At 41.3% G+C, this 19,848-nt stretch overlaps 1 protein-coding gene across 2 annotated transcripts in view; it reads right to left on the bottom strand.

Moving 5' to 3' along the window:
• Positions 1-19,848, bottom strand: part of traf1 (TNF receptor-associated factor 1) — a 40,906-nt gene that overhangs the window by 18,975 nt on the left and 2,083 nt on the right. For both annotated transcript variants that reach the window (XM_078226382.1, XM_078226383.1), the window contains exons 2-5: positions 11,570-11,806; positions 10,446-10,530; positions 6,100-6,198; positions 306-467 (exon numbers count right to left, since the gene is read on the bottom strand). In XM_078226382.1, the coding sequence (XP_078082508.1) occupies positions 306-467; positions 6,100-6,198; positions 10,446-10,530; positions 11,570-11,778 (555 nt within the window). In that variant the 5' untranslated portion in view covers positions 11,779-11,806. The remainder of the gene's footprint in view (positions 1-305; positions 468-6,099; positions 6,199-10,445; positions 10,531-11,569; positions 11,807-19,848) is intronic.

Raw genomic sequence — 19,848 nt, 5'->3', positions numbered from 1 at the left:
GTAGAGCTGTCTGGACCTGTTTGAAAGTTGGAACTCAGAATTCAAACTTTTGAATGTGAAATAGCTAGCAGCTTGTCACATGCTTTGTCTCATGGCCTCTGGCACCAGTCAGGAAGGAACAGTTAAGTTACCTGTTCAAATTAGTCACAGAGATTTCCAGTGCAAAGCAGAACCACACTGTTGTCACAAATGTCCACAGAAATATTCAATTGCAGATATATCAATGACGAAATTCCTATTCTAAAACTACATAAAACCAGTTAAGTTATGATATTATTCGATACCAAGAAATGTTGCCACCTAACCTGCAAATCTTTCATAAACATCTTCACACCACACTGCTGACATTCCACCATATTGTTTTTACATTCTTTTTCCAAATGATCTGCCAGTTTCTTCCTTAAAACCATCAATCCACAACCTGTACTGCAAGGAATCAGTGAAAATTCACACCGTGTCACATGATCCTAGAAAAGGCAAAAAACAGTTACTGATGTCAACATACAAGCATTCCAATTATGCAACACAAGCTGAATTTCACACAAGTCAGAATCTAAATAAAAACCTTAAACAGTTGCCTTTTGTTCAAAGCTTTCTTTCAGTCAGTGCCCTAGTGCAGACGGTGGCCGTTCGACACAGAGTCTGCACCAACTCTGTGAAAGAGATCATACTTAGCCTCCCCACCCACTGCCAGCCCGTAACCCTGTACATTTACCATGGTTAATCCACCTATCCTACACATCGTTGTATACAAAGGAGCGAATTAGCATGTTTGAACCACCTAATCTGCAATGCCTCGGATGTTGGGAGGTGACTGGACTGCCCAGAGAGAATGGGACCATGCAACTCCACACAGTCATCCAACACCGGAATCAAACCTAGATCCCTGACGCTGTGAGGCAGCGGTGCTAACCACTGTGCCGCCTTGCCAACCAGAGATAATTAAGGCACATTATTGATTGCAATAGAGTCCAATTTACACTTAGAAATGTGTGTTTAAACAACAATTTCCACACTTGCGATAAGGGAAGAAGTGGTGGGAACCCCAATGCAGCAAAATACGAAATTAAGTATCTCTACTCTGTGAAGATACTGTGCTTTAAGAAATGTATTTGTGCTGTTATGTTTCTTGTGAAAGAGATGTTAAGATTCAATTCTGGTTTATGGTGCCGCTTTGTCTGCAGCACACCTGCTGAGAGTGCAGAAGAGTAATTGCTCCTAGTTATTATTTTTTTAATTATTTGTCACAAGTATGCTTACATTAACACTTCAATGAAGTTACTGTGAAAAATCCTCTAGTCGCCACACTCTGGCGCCTGTTCAGGTACGCTAAAGAAGAATTTAGCATGGCCAATTTACCTAACCAGCACGTCATTCGGACTGTGGGAGGAAACCGGAGCACCCGATGAAACCCACGCAGACACAGGGAGAACGTGCAAACACCACACAGACAGTGACCCAAGCTGGGAATTGAACCTGGGTCCCTGGCGCTGTGAGACAGCAGTACTAACCACTGGTTATTGGGGTGCTTGTTTTAATCTGAGTTGATGCAGTTTTTTTTTTAGGGTTGTCCCGAGGTTTCACAGTAGGGTTTAATTAGATTGATCGACAAGAGTGCGTCATGTGCTAATGGGAGGAGCTACGCTTACAGAAAGAAAAAGCAGGCAGTTTCTGTTTGGATTTGCAAAGAACAGCAGCTCTTCTCTCTCTCTGAAGATTGAAGTCTGAGATCTGCCAGAAAATAGGTATCACTCTCCAGAGGTGTTCTGGAGGTTTGAGGACAAGTAGCCCACATACCAACACAATAAGCCTGTTGTTTGCTGACTGATTTTGAAGAGGAGTTTATGTCTATGAGGAATATTGCTCAAATTGGAACTAATAACGATAGGCTCAAAGATAAGAATTATATCCTGTCATGTTTAAGTATTTCAATTGGTAAAAGTTACGCCAATTATTTATTATAGTTAAACTGCATTGTTAAATAAAAGTTTGTTTTGATGAAAGCTTCCTAGTGGGTCAATAGGATCACACCTGGAGTGAAACATCTTATGCTCACACTAATGCCAAAATCAAAATTAGCTGGGGTCTAGGCTAACTTCATAATATACCTTGGAGTTTCTGAACTGTCCTTAACAGCTCAGCATGACCTTTTCAAAAATGGAATTCCACATTCCCGCACAGTTGTCTAAACAGATCACTACTGAGTTACCCATTACTAAAATGTACCAATTGTCGTTAGATTAAATTTAGACTTTGAGTTAAAATAAAACATCGGTATCTTTTTGATAGCAGTACTGCACACTTAATCTTAAAGAAGAAATAACAAATTTATGCCATTGTCTTAACCACCCATCAGAAAAGATGAAGCAGCAATTATATCTCCCCACCACATCACAATTCAGAGGCAAGCAAGTCACGCAAGGCTATGAAAACCAAAGATCTGAGGGAATGATATAAAACTAACAACTTTATAGATATTTGATCAAAAACATGTCAACCAAATTTTTTATTATTGCAAAGATTTAAATCTTTCTGCCCTAATGTCTTGAGCATAAAATTCATTTATGCGATGTGGGCATCACTGGCAAGGCTGGCATTTATTGACCATCTCAAAATTACCTCGCGAAGATGGTGGTGAGCTGCATTCTTGAACCGCTGCAGTCCATGCAGTGTAATTACACCCACAGCGCTGTTAGGGAGGAAGTTTCAGGATTTTAACCCAGTGAATGAAGGAATGGCAATATATTTCCAAGTCAGGATGGTGAGTGGCTTGGAGAACTTCCAGGTGATGTTGTTCCCATGTGTCTGCTGCCCTTGTCCTTTTATATGGTAGTAGTCATGAGTTTGAAGGGTGCTGCTGAAGCGTCTAGATGAGTTCCTGCAGTGCATCTTGTAGAGGTACACACTGCTACTGCTGTGCAGTGGTGGTAGAGGGAGTGAACGTTTGGGGTGCCAATCATGTGGGCAGCTTTGTCCTGGATGGTGTCAAGTTTCTGGAGTGTTGTTTGATGGAATACTCTCACAGGCAAGGGGAGAGTATTCCCTCATACTCCTGACTTGTGCCTTGTGGATGATGGACAGGCTTTCGAGAGTCAGGTGGTGAGTTACTCATCACAGGATTCCGAGCCTCTGACCTCTTCTTGTAGCCACAATATCTACGTGGCTAGTCCAGTTCAGTTTCTGATAGTAGGGGATTCAGCAATGGCAATGTCACATTGCATGGAATGATGGTTAGATTCTCTCTTATTGCAGATGGTCATTACCTGGCACTTTCGTGGTGCAAACGTTACTTGCCAATTGTCAGCCCAAGCCTGGATATTGTCTAAGTCTTGCTGCATTTGGGCATGGACTGCTTGAGTATTGGAGTCGTCATGAATGGTGCTGAACATTGTGCAATTGTCAGTGAGTATCCCCACCTCTGAAAGTAAGATGGAAGAAAGGTCATTGATGATGCAGTTGGTTAGTCCTGGGACATTACCTTGAGGAATTCCTACTTCGATGACCTGGAACAGAGATGATTGCCCTCCAACCATCACAACTTCCTTTGTGCTAGGACCAGCAGAGGGTTTTCCTCCTGATTACCATTGATGCCAGGTATCGCTTGGGCTCCTTGATGGCATATTCACTCAAATGCTGCCTTGTTGTCAAAGGCAGTCACTCTCACCTCACCGAGTTCAGTTCTGTCGTCCATATTTGAACCAAGGCTATAATGAGGTCAGAAGCGGAGTGACCCTGGTGAAATCCAAACTGAGCGTCATTGAAGCAGGTCATTGCGAAGCATGTACCACTTGATAGTATTGTTGATGACCCCTTCCATCACTTTACTGATGGGACAAGTAACTGGCCGGGTTGGATTTGTCCTGATTTTTAGTGTATAGTTTAAAGTTTCACAAGCAGGCTTACATTAACACTGCAATGAAGTTACTGTGAAAATCCCCTAATCTCCGGCACCTGTTTGGGTACACTGAGAGAGAATTTAGCATGGCCAACGCACATAACCAGCACGTCTTTTGGACTATGGGAGGAAACCGGAGCACCCGGAGGAAACCCACGCAGACATGGGGAGAACGTGCACAGTGACCCAAGTAACCTGGGTCTGTGGCGCTGTGAGATAGCAGTGCTAACCATTGTGCCACCGTGCAGCATGTACATGGGCAATTTTCCACATTGCTGGATAGATGCCAGTGTTATAGCTGTACTGAAACAGCTTGGCTAGGGATGCAGCAAGTTCTGGAGCATAAACCTTCAATACTATTGCCAGAATATTGTCAAGGCCCATAACCTTTGCAGTATCCAGTGCCTTCAGCTGTTTCTTGATATCATATGTAGTGAATCTAATTGGATGAAGACTGTCATCTGTGATGCTGGGGACCTCCGGAGGAGGCCGAGATGAATCATCTGCTCAGCACTTCCGGCTGAAGATTGTTGCAATTTTTTTTTAGTGTGTGCAGTAATCATCAAGCCAGGCAACTGCTTCCAGAGTGGCAAAATGGAGCTTTGAGCCCTCCACTGAATTTTGTCAGGGGGCAGTCTTTAATGAAGGGAGTCATTGAGTGGGGTGCACCACAGCTGCAGTCCAGATTCCCTGCATGGCATCACTCGTGCCGATTTGCTGCATAAAGAAAGGCCTTGACCAGTGCTAAAATGGTTGAGCAGAGACCCCGATGTTGGCATGGCAGGTTGAATCTGGGTGGGTGGGCTGTGGGATCTGTGATGAGGAAATGGTTTATGTTGACATCAAGTTGGTTCCATTCCTGCTGCGACATGGGCTCTGCTGTTATTCCTTGGCATGGTGGTCTCAGCCATACAGGTTGGCATGATGAGGTGAGCAGCAGGTGGATTGGTAAGCTCCTTGTGTAGCAACAGGCTTGGGTTGATGTAAACCTTCTTCAAGAGCTTTTTTGTTACAATCTCCCTCCTTATGTGAGGGGGCAGGATGTTGCTCCGGACTGGGAGTTAGGGCATGTGAGTTGACCAGGGGGTACCCGAGAAGGTACGCACTGTTGTGTTGAGCTGAGTATCTAAGACTGGTGTGTTATAAGTTGTACTATACCGGTACACAGTACTTTGCAGTCAAGCAGATGATGGCAACAGCTGAGGTCCTTAAGGCTTGAGCATCTGCACCCCACGAAGAGGAGGTTGTTTCACGTTTTTAATCTTTGCTATTGTCTTGCGCTGATGTTTTTGTAGGTCAGTGTTCGGTCAAGGGCAACACGATGAAAACCGGGATGTTGTTCGTGATTCAGTCTCTTGCCATTCAAGAAGATACTAATTTCCCTCTTTGCGTTGGCATCGTGGAGGTGAAATATACTTGAGATTGTTTTGTTGCTGCTGTCCAATTCTAGGCATACATTTAGAAAGGATGTGAGCCTTGAGAGGATGCAGAACAGTTTTATGAAAATGGTTCTGGGGATGAGGGACTTCAGCATGTGGATAAATTGGAGAAACTGTGTTCTCCCTAGAGAACAGCTAGAAGATTTGATAGAAGTTTTCAAAATCTTAACAAGCGTAGAGTGAAAATGATTCCAATGGCAGAAGAGCTGTGAACCAGTGGTCACCAATTTAAAGTGAATGGCTAAAGAAAACCAATAGCAACAGGAAGATTTTTTTTTAATACAGCAAATGGTTAGTAGTGGAGATGTTCTCCTTGAATGTGTGGAGACAGATTTAATCTGAGTTTTCAAAAAGGAATTTGATAGGCACCTGAAGAAAACGAAAACAGTTGCAGGGCCACTGGGAAAGGACAGGGGAATGGGACAGAGAGCTGGCATGGAAACGATTGGTTGAAAAGGTTTCCCTCTCTACTGCAACTAATCTACGAATCCAGAAATTTAGAGCTGATTTCAAAAAGTAATCCAAACATGATTGTGCTTGTAAGTGAGGTATTGGAGATTAAAGTCTTTGAACGACAGGATTGGAGGGTCTATGTAAAAGAAAGAGCCACAATGGGCTGAATGGCCACCTTCTTGTGAAATCCACCAAAGTTGCAGAAACACGGTAATGGAAAGAATTTATTTTTCTATCAACTGGTCCTGTTTTGACATATAACAGATTCCTTGAATCTTTGGATTGGAAATTTTCACTCATTCATTAACCCACCTCATAGTTCTTCATTGTGCTTTTCCAGGTACACCCGGGATTGATACAATGTACTTTCAAATCCAAGATCTCCTTAGATACTGCAGCATCACTGAAAATCTAAAAAAATATAGTTAATAGATTACGGCTCCAGCAAAGTAAAAGCGTAAAACTCCCTAAACAGAGAGGATCAAATAAGGATACTTGGAATGTTTTTTCAAATCAGTTCTTAAAAATCTTGCAGATAGATTATCTTATTCATGGAGTCCAACTCATATCATTATGTTGGTTTATCCGTGCTGGTTAAAAGTCTCTTGGACTAACAGTTGTTCCCTTTACTGAGAAGAAAGGGCACTTAAAACTGTAGGAAACAACAATTAAAGTGCAGAATAATTTGTGATTCAAAATCATGAGAACAAATATTTGCACAACATTGCTTCAACATCACAAACTATTAACTGGAAAAAAAGTTTAAAGAATACAATATTCAAGATCTTGATAAGTAAAACTTTATTATATAGCTTAAATTAACAGAGGGAATTTTAAAAGTAAATCAAACCATAATCTGGGCATGAGGAGACAGACTTAAAATATATATCTTAAATTGACAGGAATTTATGCAGAGATATGAGCACTCTACACATCTAGGCTAAGAAAACAAAGTGGCACAGTCAAAAACTGCATTCAAAATTGCAATGTTTAGGTTACAGTTAAAAATCAATTGAATAATCATAAACATAAAACCTTCCACAATCCAGCGCAACAGAGCAGCATAATAGAATGTTTTTTCTCTTTCCATTAAAATGTATTCCTCGATGTACTTAAGGGTGGCATGGTGGCACAGCGATTAGCACTGTTGCCTCGCAATGCCAGGGACCCGGGTTCAATTCCTGGCTTGGGTCACCGTCTGTGTGGAGTCTACACGTTCTCCCTGTGTCTGCGTGGGTTTCCTCCGGGTGCTCCGGTTTCCTCCCAGTCCAAAGATGTGTGGGTTAGGTTGATTGGCCATGCTAAATTGACCTTTAGGTGTCTGGGGGATTAGAAGGGTAAATATGTGAGGTTACGGGGATAGGGCCTGGGTGGGATTGTTATCGGTGCAGGCTCGATGGGCCAAATGGCCTCCTTCTGCATTGTAGGGATTTTATTCTATGGATTTTATGATTAAGAGTAGCTGCAGTTGTATTAATATAGCTGAAAATTAGTTTTTCAGCAAAAGTAAAGACTCCACCTGTAATTTAAAATTATTTGAAATGACTTAATAAAAATTATGCTGAATCATTCACTATTATAATTGATGTAAACTAGTCAGTTTCTTAATAAATAAAATATATTTTCAGAAAGTGGCAGGGATGGGGGACCAGCTAATTTTATGGGCAGGACCGTTTCTGGGGGAGAATTGAATCTTGAACTACTATTATTTAACAATCCACCTCAGTTCAGGAAAGAATTGAGTCATAAATAAATTTCCTGTTTGAATTGTGTGGTGGGAGAATTCTTAGTAAATGGCCACAATGTATTTGGCCTTTATAAAGAACTGTTAGCACACATCAACATGAAGCAGCAATTTAATTATGACTGGTAATTTCCATTGATAAGGGGGCGACTTGTGGGAAGTGTAGAGGTCTTGACTCCAACTTCTACCCCATCTACCCCATCAGCCTGGTCACATTTCGACATGAGTATGTGTAATTTCTAAAATGTGATGTCTTTACAGTATTTAAACGTTAACGCCAATAATTCTAAGAAACTTGACTGAATTACATTATATTAGCACAACAAGTTCCATTCTCAGTTTATTTTCTTAATATAACCTGCATGTTGATGGTGCATAGACTTGTGCCTGAAATTGGCCAAGACAGCTGTAAAGCACAGCAATAGCTTGAGGTTATGCTTTAATTACATCAATTGCTATATTTGTTTTATTCATTTGTGGTGTATGGGTGTCGCTGGCTGGCCAGCATTTATTGCCCATCCCTAGTTGTCCTTAGAGGGCAGTTGAGACTCAACCGCATTGCTGTGGCTCTGGAGTCACATGTAGGCCGGACCGGGCAAGGATGGCAGATTTCCCTCCCTAAAGAACATTAGTGAACCAGATCAGTTTTTCTGACAACGTGGTCATCAGTAGATTCTTAGTTCCAGATATTTCTTTTTTATTGAATTCAAATTCCACCATCTGCCGTGGTGAGATTCGAGCCCGGGTCCCCAGAACATTAGCTGAGTTTTTGGATTAATAATCCAGCGATAATACCATTAGGTCATTGATATATGCAATAATTAGTCAGTTAATCTGAATATGGAACAGTGGCAGAGCTAATTAGGAATCTTGGGGTCCATATCCACAGATCTCTAAAGGTTGCCACTCAAGTGGATAGAGCTGTGAAGAAGGCCTATAGTGTGTTAGCTTTTATTAACAGGGGGTTGGAGTTTAAGAGCCGTGGGGTTATGCTGCAACTGTACAGGACCTTGGTGAGACCACATTTGGAATATTGTGTGCAGTTCTGGTCACCTCACTATAAGAAGGATGTGGAAGCGCTGGAAGGAGTGCAGAGGAGATTTACCAGGATGCTGCCCGGTTTGGAGGGTAGGTCTTATGAGGAAAGGTTGAGGGAGCTAGGGCTGTTCCCTCTGGAGCGGAGGAGGCTGAGGGGAGACTTAATAGAGGTTTATAAAATGATGAAGGGGATAGATAGAGTGAATGTTCAAAGACTATTTCCTCGGGTGGATGGAGCTATTACAAGGGGGCATAACTATAGGGTTCGTGGTGGGAGATATAGGAAGGATATCAGAGGTAGGTTCTTTACGCAAAGAGTGGTTGGGGTGTGGAATGGACTGCCTGCAGTGATAGTGGAGTCAGACACTTTAGAAACATTTAAGCGGTTATTGGATAGGCACATGGAGCACACCAGGATGATAGGGAGTGGGATAGCTTGATCGTGGTTTCAGATAAAGCTCGGCACAACATCGTGGGCCGAAGGGCCTGTTCTATGCTGTACTGTTCTATGTTCTATGGCCGCAATTTTACTGTCCTACCTGCCACAGGAATCGGAGCGGGCGAGGGGCAGACCATGGAAAGGTCCATCGACCTTGGGCAGGATATTACAGTTTCGGGACAAGCGAGGCCATAAAATCAGCAAATCAGCAACTCATGATTCTATTAGAATTATAACAATTGTGTCTCTACTAAAGCAAATACTGACTTTTGACAAACCTATTTGCATTTATTAGAAGTGGGAGAAATTTAAATATACAAGTGTAAATTGTATGGACACTTAATTGCCATCTCAGTTTTTAAAGAAGTGTCTGGTTTACCATTAAACCCTCAAGTACGAAAGTATAAATCACACTTTTAGAATTGTTCAATATTACTGCGGGTACAATTGTTGTTCTGAACAATGTTTTAAACAGAGCAGTGGGGACTTTGATTATTTCCTGATTCATAAGCTAGAGTCTAAATTCAAAGACATATTCAAATTAGGCACTAGCATTTATTATTGTATTACTTTATTTAAAGGAGTGAAAACAAAGTAGAATATTCAGCAATATAAAAACAATATTTGCTAGCCAAAATCAAATTCTACAGAATGCAAATCGATAAGCTGTTATTTGTAAAAGTGGCCTTTGTTTCACTGAACTATTCATTGAGATAGAAGCACTCATATTACTCCCTTGCATTATACCAACAACAAAGAGTACATAGGCAAGTTGCTGAGAGCTGCAGATGTCCATGGAATTGTATATCTTCTTAAAAAGTGGGGGCTGGGAGGGAACAACATGACGGGAGAAAATCTGTTTTGTCAAATTAATTTTTGGTAGCCAAAATATCACAGTAGTTTTAACAGCAATGCTATTCTTGAACTGTGCAAAATCGATATTCGTGATTTCTTAACAGAACCCCTCAGAACCCTGACAGTTTTTCCATTTGACATCCAAACAGATATTGAACTTTGTCTAAACGTCATTAAAAAGGAACACATGATTCATTGCTAAAATGTTCCGTCACTCCTCCAGCTATATATCACGAGAAGCCTTCAGGCTTCTCATCCTTCCAGTCAGAAATTGGTTCTGACATTTTTGGGGAGAAAAGCTGCAAGGAAAAGGTAGAGTGGAATCCAAATGCTGAAACATCACTAAGACAGTGTCCCAAAGGAGTAGCCCAAGTAGAATATAGAAATTAAAACAGGAAGTGCTGGAAACAAGGCAATACAATGTGCTCATCACATGTAACAAAATAGCATACATGCCGGTGAATAAATTTAAGATCACAAAATTATTCTGCCTAGTTTTACATATTAGATGGCACCGAGTCTCTACTGAAACTGTTAAAGCTTTAATTTTACTTGATTCATTTCACCATATAAATCACATACCTTTCCCAAGCCCAAAATGCTATCTTCGTTTATACTCTGAGGTTCGTCTTCTTTACATTTTTGGCAGATTGGAGTTTTATTGTATCTGTTCAATAACAGTAAAATATTTTAATATCAATATCTGCATTAAGCAAGTTAGAGCTCAATTACAATTAAAAGAATTTAAATTATTTATTAGTCACAAGTAAGGCTTACATTAACATTGCAATGAAGTTACTGTGAAATTCCCCTAGTCGCCACATTTTGGCGCCTGTTCAGGTCAATGCACCTAACCGGCACGTCTTTCAGTCTGTGGCAGGAAACTGGAGCACCCGGAGGAAACCCACACAGACACGGGGAGAATGTGCAAACTCCACAGACAGCTGGGAATTGAACCCAGGTCCCTGGCGCTGTGAGGCAGCATGAAAGAGATATATAATTCCCCTTAAAATTTCTGTAATTATCACACTTCATTAATTTTAAATTGGAAATTACACAGCGTGCAGAAGCTGGTTGGTTTTATCAAAATTAAGCTTGCATTTATAAAACTGTGTTTACAAAACTGTGCATACAGTATTTTCAATAGAATTAGAGAATCATAAGAACGACATATCTCTCAATTTGAAGGAGCATAAAATATTAAGATGTTTCTCTTCAGCACATGCTCGTGCTGTCTAAACTGGGTTTATTGAACTAAACAACTTCAAAAAAGCAACATGGGCAGCTCAGAAAAATGAATCAGCTCTAATCCAACATCGAGAAATTGCATTATAGTGTGGCAGACAAAAGGCAGCAATTTATCTTGTAGAATGTTACAAAGTTAAAAGGAACATTTTTAAAGTTAGAGCAAAGACTAAAAGACATTGCATTAGAAGCATTTTGAAACGTTCAGCAAACTTTTATTCCTCTTCCCTCTGTCAACATACAATGCAATACCACAATTACCCAGCATCTCAATAGTGACAGAAGTGATAGCTTTTCTGTCCAAAATGGTACTGATCCTCTTTTTTAAATAGTAACCCAAGAGAGCAAAACAAACACTTGTTAGCCTTTTAAAGGTATGGCTGCATTATATCCGCATGATTATTTTTAACTGAATACAAGAGTTATTTTAAAAGACTGCAATCAATATAGGAACATCTTACTTGACAATCCACTCCACGCATGCCCAGCAGTACCGATGTCCGCACAACGTTTGGTATGCTTTCTTCAAGATGTTTTTACAAAAGCTGCACAGGTACTTCTGCTCTGGTACATCATCACAAATATTTTGTGGGAAGCCAGAAGGTAATTCATTTTCATCGGGTGATGAAGGCAGACCATTGCACACGGATCCATTGGGCTCTTGTGCCATTTAAAACTGCTTGTAAATCCAGGGTTTCCTATCAAAAAACGTATCAAGGTTTCTTTAGTCTGGACACACGGAGTCACAGACGAGAAGAACAAGTCAAGCTGGAAGGAGAAACTAAAGAAGTTTCACCCAGCAGTAAACTTTATAGTTCAGCTGTTGATTAAAAAAATCCAAGATGACAAATCTGGAAATTCTGAATGATTCTGTCATGTCACACACCTACACTAACCAAATTGACAGGGCTACCAGTAAATGTTATTTGGTTTGTCAGAAAGTTGAGAGATCTCTATTTTAACTTAATCACAGAGAATAAGAAAATGAATGTACAATCAATCATTGAACTCAGAGCAGGGTCAATGGAAAAAAAACAATGTAGCAAATTTGCATCCTCATTATGACACGGCTGGAGTTGAATTTCATGTTTAATGAAATAAATCTGTTACTTACAAACTCAATTATTTCAACCTTTCTTTTAATTTCAATAGACAAACTGGAAAGGGGAGGATTGTTCCGCATTCTCACAGTGTGGTCACCTATATAGTATATCAATGAGCAAGTTACACTTTCATGTAGTTCATTTGAGCTGTGAGAAACACCCATTTGTACAAATACAGATTTTGTCTATTAAAACATAGAATAATAAGCTTTGAGCTTTCCAATATTGATTCTGTCACTGATTAAATTCTGGTTTATACATTGTTTCATGGGCACTTCTGTAGCTTTCTCAAGTTTGTCTCACTGATTGAGCTCTGGTTTATAAATTTCTTCATGGGCACTTTTACCATCTGACAGCTTTTTCAAGCTGGTGTGCTCCAACTCTAGCCTCTTGGACAGTTCTTCTTTATTCCAACCCACTATTACTGACAGAGCTCCACAGTTTGGGGGGTGGGGGGGGGGGGGATCTCACTCCTAAATCATTTACCTTGCTATTTCTCTCCAATGCTTTAACAGTCTTTTCATAAATGCTTTTGATCCTAATTCTACTACTACTTGGTATCAGTTCCTCTGTTATATACATGCACAAATTGTGGCTGCCGGCAGGTGGGAACAGTTGTCAGTGAAAAGCCTCAACTCCCTGGCAATCATTCTTTACTCCTCCTCCCGGAATGATAAGTAAATGGGAATTCCATTTGCCCCAACATTGTAGATGTACCAGAATACAGCACAAAGTCCCCAACTAATGGGAAATAAAACAAAGGCAAAAAATAATTCCGAAAATGCTTCAATTTTTTAAAAAAACACTGGAGGTTTTTTTTTCAAAACACAGGCCGTTCTCCAGACTCTATTTTCTCTGAAATTGCTCCACAATTTCAGATGGTATATAAATTGATAAAGTACAACTAATTTTTCTAGCTTCTGAAAATCTTGTATCCCAAAGATCATATCTAACTAGATTTCACATTGAGCACAATGGTATAAAGCTATTTACTAAAATAAAACACAACAATGGGCTAGATTTAATGCAGCCTATGGCAATGGGAAACATGGTGGCCAGGCCCACAATCACAGGAGAGGCCCCATGTCAGTCTGACACTGCAGCAAAACCTCTCTGGTTATATCAGAGTGTGGAAGGGGCTGATCACAGAATCATAGAACCCTGACAGTGCAGAAAGAGGCCATTCAGCCCATCGAGTCTGCACCAGCTATCCAAAAGAGCATCCCACCCAGGCCCTCCCATCCACTCTAGCCCTGTAACCCGCACATTTACCATGGCCAATGCCAGCCTCTGATTGGCCAGCAGTTCTCAGCAGCTAGGACTTCTGCCGCTGGGGACCCCAATTGTAGGGTAGACCTTGTGGTGGCTACTCTGTAGGCACTTAATTCTGTCAAGCTTCTCCCACGGAACTGACAGGGGGTTCTCTGCTGGTTCTCCAACCAATGGGCAAAATCCCCATCAGCCTGATGGAATCCCAGCTATGTTTGGAAGATGGATAGAATCCCTACAGTGCAGGAGGCCATTCGGCCCATCGAGTCTGTACCGGCCACAATCCCACTCAGGCCCTATTCCCGCAACCCCAAGCATTTACCCTGCTAATCCTCCTGACATTTGGGTCAATTTAGCATGGCCAATCAACCTAACCCGCACATCTTTGGACTGTGGGAGGAAACCGGAGCACCCGGAGGAAACCCATGCAGACACGGGGAGAACATGCAGACTCCACAGACTCAAGCCAGGAATTGAACCTGGGACCCTGGCGCTGTGGGGCAGCAGTGCTAACCACTGTGCCCTTACTGTTATAGTTATATATGTTACTGTTATACTTTTATAATATTATCAGTTGAAATGCCAGAAAATAATGGATGTTTGGTGTGTCCCACTATCATATACATGGCTTATGGATTCAATGTTCTTTTCTATTCCCCCCAGTTTCCTACCCCCCCCCCCCACGATGGTGTTAACTCCTTGCTCAGTTACTGATCCATGGGGCAGCAACTGGTCTTCATCATCCTTGTGTAAATTTAGTTAATGAGCAGGGATTGCTGGACAGGGACAGCATTGGGAATGTTGGCTGCTATGCCCCCTATCTAAGCTGGAGATATTGAGAGGTCAACCTGCAGTGTCCTTAATGCCATCATAGTCAACTCAGTACTGACTGGATATCAAATCGTTCAGTTACTGACTGCAGTAACAGATGAATTCTCATGGTAATATGGCTCTAACATCATGGAGTAAGATCAGCATACTCATTGATTTGCAAACGAGAACAATACAAAAACATTTCCCTAAAACTCACCACAAATTGACATCTGCATACATTTTACAGAAATCAGTGTGACAAGCTACCTGTTAAAAGAAGCTCTAGGTCTGGAAGCCTACCATGATAGACAGACAGCTTAATACATGCACACACTTACATATCGAGCATTAATAAGGTGATACGAATGGCTGTGCATTTGTGGCTAGACAGAAAATTGGACTAAGGAAGTGCAGTAAATGACAAACCAAACAACAGGAACAGGGTTTCAAACAGGCTATGAGGTTTAAAATTAAGCAGAACTCAAAGGAAGAGGAACACGTAGACCTAGTATTGTAAGCTAATATGTAACATTTTGCAAAATATCATTCATACAAGAAACTTTAATTTAGTTCCAAAGGGAAAAAAAGTGCCCGTTGATGTCCAATATATATTGAAATGCTGAATTTAAAGTGGATCTGGGTTACGAGTGATATTTCAAGGTAGGCCACCAAGCAGACTAAATGGCTTACTCAAAGTGTCACAAAGGTAGCTTCGCATTACAAAGCCATGCTTTTTGTCAAGACCGAGTTTGGCGGTTAAAGTGTAAAGTTTATTTGTTCGTGTCACAAGTAGGCTTATATTAGCAATGAAGTTACTGTGAAAATCCCCTAGTCGCCACATTCCGGCACATGTTCAGGTACATTGAGGGAGAATTTAGCATGGCCAATGCACCTAATCAGCACGTCTTTCGGACTGTGGGAGGAAACCAGAGCACCCGGAGGAAACCCACGCAGACACGGGGAGAACGTGCAGACTCTGCACAGACAGTGACTCAAGGCGGGAAGGTCCCTGGCACTGTGAGGCAACAGTGCTAACCACTGTGCCACTGTGTTGCCCGAGTAATCTTTATAGCATGCATTCAAATGAAAAAGGAATTCATTCTGAGATTCCATAACATCTGAAAAAGGGAGAGATGTTTACCCAGTCCCTCAAATCATAGAATAATCAGAGGTTTCACCACTACTGCACTGCCAAGGCCTTTCATTTATTTGTTCAAAACTGTACCAATGAACAAGTATTTCAGTTGTAGAACACCTTAATGCTCACAATTTAATTTGGACAATCCTTAAATCCCTCTCCCCTGTCAACTCCAATGATAAGAGGAGTTGATGGAGACCATCCAATCAGCTGCCTCTGCCGCATCCCTCCCTTCCACTAGCCTACTGGCCAACTTCCTCCAATGCACTCCTCTACCTTAGCCTTAAAAACACATCTTTCAATAGCTCCTTGAAAACTACTGACCCATTTCCAACCTCTCCATGCTCTCTAAAATCCTTGATGTATTGTTGCTTCTCATCCTCCTCAAATTGCCACTGTCTGCTCCCATTTTTCCCAGAACTTTATGAATCCCTCCAATCAGGTTTCCATTCCTACCACAGTACTGAAAGCTTTTACCATGTTCACAAAGACATCCTATGTGACTGTGACAAAGATTAGCTTTCTCTCCTTGTCCTTCTCAACCCATCTGCAGTCTTTGGCATGATTAACCACACTCCTCTCCACTGTCATCCAGTTGGTTGGGACTGCTCTCACCTGGTTTCATTCTTGTCTATTGAACTATATCCAAAGTATCACTTGTAATGGCTTCTCTTCCTGCTCCTGCACTTTGACCTCTGATGTCGCGCAAGGATCTATCTTTGGCTGTCTCCTATTCCTTATCCACAGGGTGTATCCACAATATTCTAAAGCACAACATTGCATGTATGCTGATAAAACCTAGTGTTAGCTGATCATCACCTTTCTCAACTCCTCCACTGTTGCTAAACTAACAGACTGTCTGTCCGACATCCAATACTGCGGATGAAGGAAATTTTAAATTAAAACAGAAAATGCTGGAAAAACCTCAGCAGGTCTGGCAGCATCTGTGGAAAGAGAAAGAGTTAAAGTCCAGCTCCAAAATTCTCCAAGATATCTGCGCTCCTCTAATTCTGGTCCCTTGAACTTCCTGGACTTATATTATGCCATCATTGGCGGCTGAGCCCTCAGCTGTCAAGGCCCCAAGTTCCCTCCATGTTTCTGCTTCCTTACCTCACTTTCTCCCTTTAAGACTTTTCTTAAAACCTACCTCTTTCACCATACTTTTAGAAGAATGGCCCCAGAATTGAGTTTAGACTTATTAGGAAAGAATTTAGATAGGAGAAGGCTTAGACGTGATCTCACAGAGATCTTTAAAATTAAGAATGGGTTGGATATGGTAGGGTACACATGAGGAGAATGTTTCTACAAGATAGTTACTAATAAATCCAACAGGGAAATGCAGAGAGATTCATTTGCCGAGCGTGGTTAGCACGTGGAATTTACTACGACAGGGAGTGGTGAAATAGATTGATGCTTTCAAAGGGAAACCAGGTGACTATTTGGTAGAAAAGGAAGAGAAAGATGGGGCCGTAAGTTTAAGATGGGGGAAGGCGAAATGGGAAGAGATTTTCTGTGCAAGTCAGCCAAATGGTTATATATTCTATGTCATTTCTAAACTATTAATACATGCTATTCACTTTAGTGACCCCAGAACCGAAACATGCTTTTAAAAACAAAAGTGCAAAGAAACAAATGTAACTAACTGAAACTGAGCTTTTATATATTAAAATACAGCATAATAGCTACAAATTAATACATGTCCAGCAGCCTAAAGCAGCAACTAACAACACAATCACCTGATATTATTTTCTAAATTTTATTTTGGGTACAAGTTAAAATTGGCCATCATAACTGCAGATTCCATTTGCTACATCCCAAGGAACAGTTCAAAATGCTTAAAAGGAAGATTCAAATATCTATTTGTAAGGAACAAATATATTGAGAAATATTGGAGAATATCAAAGTTAAGATGGCAAAGTTTTCATAGCTAACAATAATAATGAGAAGGAGTGGTCAAATTCAGTTCCTCAGTCTTTGCAGTCGACTGGGATGCAGCCAAAAGAAATATCACATGCCCAACTGTAATCCCCAAAAGATTATCTAATTAAACATGAAAATTTATAAAACAGCCTACTGGCATGCTAAATAAGATTTGTTCTTCACATTGGCCACCATACTGAATATGATTCCCAGCAACTGACCCTTCTGGGCAACTACTTAAAATGCATCATTGTGAATCCCCTCTTCACACATACTTTCTCGGGTTCTTGGTAGCCTGTTAAATTATTAAACAGGGTGCTTTCTAAAGCACTATATAACTCAGAATTGTCATATTATTGTTGCCTGATTCCAAAACGCTTTGCATTAGACCAGAAAATGAAAAGGTCCAGAAACACAGCAAGAATTGGAGAGCTACGAGAATGAATTGCGATAGTATAATGGCACTTTCGCACAGCTAAAATCATAGGGTGTGGGGAGCTGCGTGTGGTCAATGATCATGATCTTTAAGAGTCATTTGCCTAATTTAACTGTCCCATTGCCACTGCTAGCTATGTGGCTGGACAGAAATTGTAATCAGACTAATGGAGGTCCTTTATGTTGCAAATATAAATATAAAGGGGTCGGTTAGTTCAGTTTGCAGGACAGCTGGTTTGTGATGTGGAGTGGGTGAGGTTATTCATGAACGCCCGCCTTCTCAACCTTGCTCCTCACCTGAGGTGTGGTGATCCTCAGGTTACATTACCACCACCAGTCAGCTCTCCCCTTGAAAGAGAGAGCAGCCTATGGTCATCTGGGACTGTGGCAACTTTTCCACTGCAAAACGCTATCAACTGCAATGGGCAGATTCTAATGTCCTCTTCCATGGACAGTTTGGTGGCACTGGGCATTTAATTGGATGGGAAAGTGGCAGGTGGGAAATCCGACACTGCCTTGATTAAGTAGCAGGAAGACTCGTGGACAACCTTCCTGTCCCACTGCAAATTGAGCACCTTAAGTGGGCAATTAATACCCACTCATCTGGCCACTGCTCATCCAGGGGCCAGTGAGGGGTTTGCCACATGGGGAGCCTGAATAGCGAACCCTGGTGTGTTTGGCCTTCGGGCTTCCAGGAAACTGAAATTAGGAAGGGTGGGGGAACCCACTGAGAGCCACCGATTGTCCTCCCTCCTCCCACCATCACTCACTTGTGATAGGTCCATGGTGATCCTAGGACTTGTTTGGGTGCAGTACCAGCAACAGCCACCACCATCCCGGTGAGCAAAGAAGAGCTGTCAGCCTCTGATTGGCAGGCAGTTCTCAGCAGGAAAGACTTCTGTCCCTCGCTTCTTTGTGGCTGTGTAATGCCAGCCACAGCCTAGTTAAATGCCTGATTGATATTTAATACAGCAGGATCTTCAACCAGCAGAGGAGACCCCCATTGTCACCATTAAATACTGCTCTATGTATTTGCACACCTCCAGTACGAGACCTCCCACAAACTCACGCAAAATAAGGGGTAAATTTAAAGGTTAGACAATGGAAGATATGATACAAAAAACCCACAGGTACAAATGTACAAGGCTACACCACATACAGGAGCAAGGAGGCTAAAGGTTCACAATTGCCTTTTCTTACTACTGACCTTCTCAAGCACAAAGTGAGTTAATAAGATCTCAAAATAATTCATAGCATAAGAGAAAAGATTCATTTTGTTACGCCATCATTAATCATTGATGAGAATCAGATAAATTTCTTCCTGAAAAATATGGGTTGACATTTACACATTAACCACTGCCCAATTAGTTAGTGCTTAGTAAAAGAAAGCACAGCAACACAGTCCACTGTAATTCTAACAAGTGTATCACAAAGTTCGGGTCATGGAATCATAGAATAGTTACAACATGAGGCAGCTATTTGGACAGTCGCGTCTGTGCTGACTCTCTGTGAGAGCAGCTTAAATAGTCCCACAACTTACCTTTTCCCTGTAGCCCTCAATTTTTTTCTCTTGAGATAATTATCCAATCCCTTTTGAAAGCAATTCCAGGGTTCGAGCACAAAATACTGCAATGTCAGAGGTGCTGTCTTTAGGACAGGACATTAAACTGACATTTCAGCCAACTGATCAGGTGGATGTAAAAGATCCCATGGCACTATTTTTAAGGGGAACAGGGGAGTTATCCCTGGTGTCCTGGCCAATATTTATCCCCTCAATTAATATTGAAAACAAGATTATCTGGTCATTATCACATTTCTATTTGTGGAGTTGGCATGGCACAACTTCGCTACCACATTTCCTACAACAGTGACCACACTTCAAAATAATTTATTGTCGGTAAGCGCTTTGAGATGTTAGCTGGTCAAGTCATTCTTTTTATGTTACATCCTGGTTCCCATCCTCTTGCCAAGTTACATAGAAATATAAAAAACAGAAGCAGTAATTGGCTATTTGACCCTACGAACCTGCTCCGCCATTCATTTTGATGATGCTAAGCATTAA

This window comes from Mustelus asterias, chromosome 13, assembly GCF_964213995.1.
Source record: "Mustelus asterias chromosome 13, sMusAst1.hap1.1, whole genome shotgun sequence".
Classification (NCBI taxonomy): Eukaryota; Metazoa; Chordata; class Chondrichthyes; order Carcharhiniformes; family Triakidae; genus Mustelus; species Mustelus asterias.
This window is presented reverse-complemented; position numbering and strand designations above follow the sequence as displayed.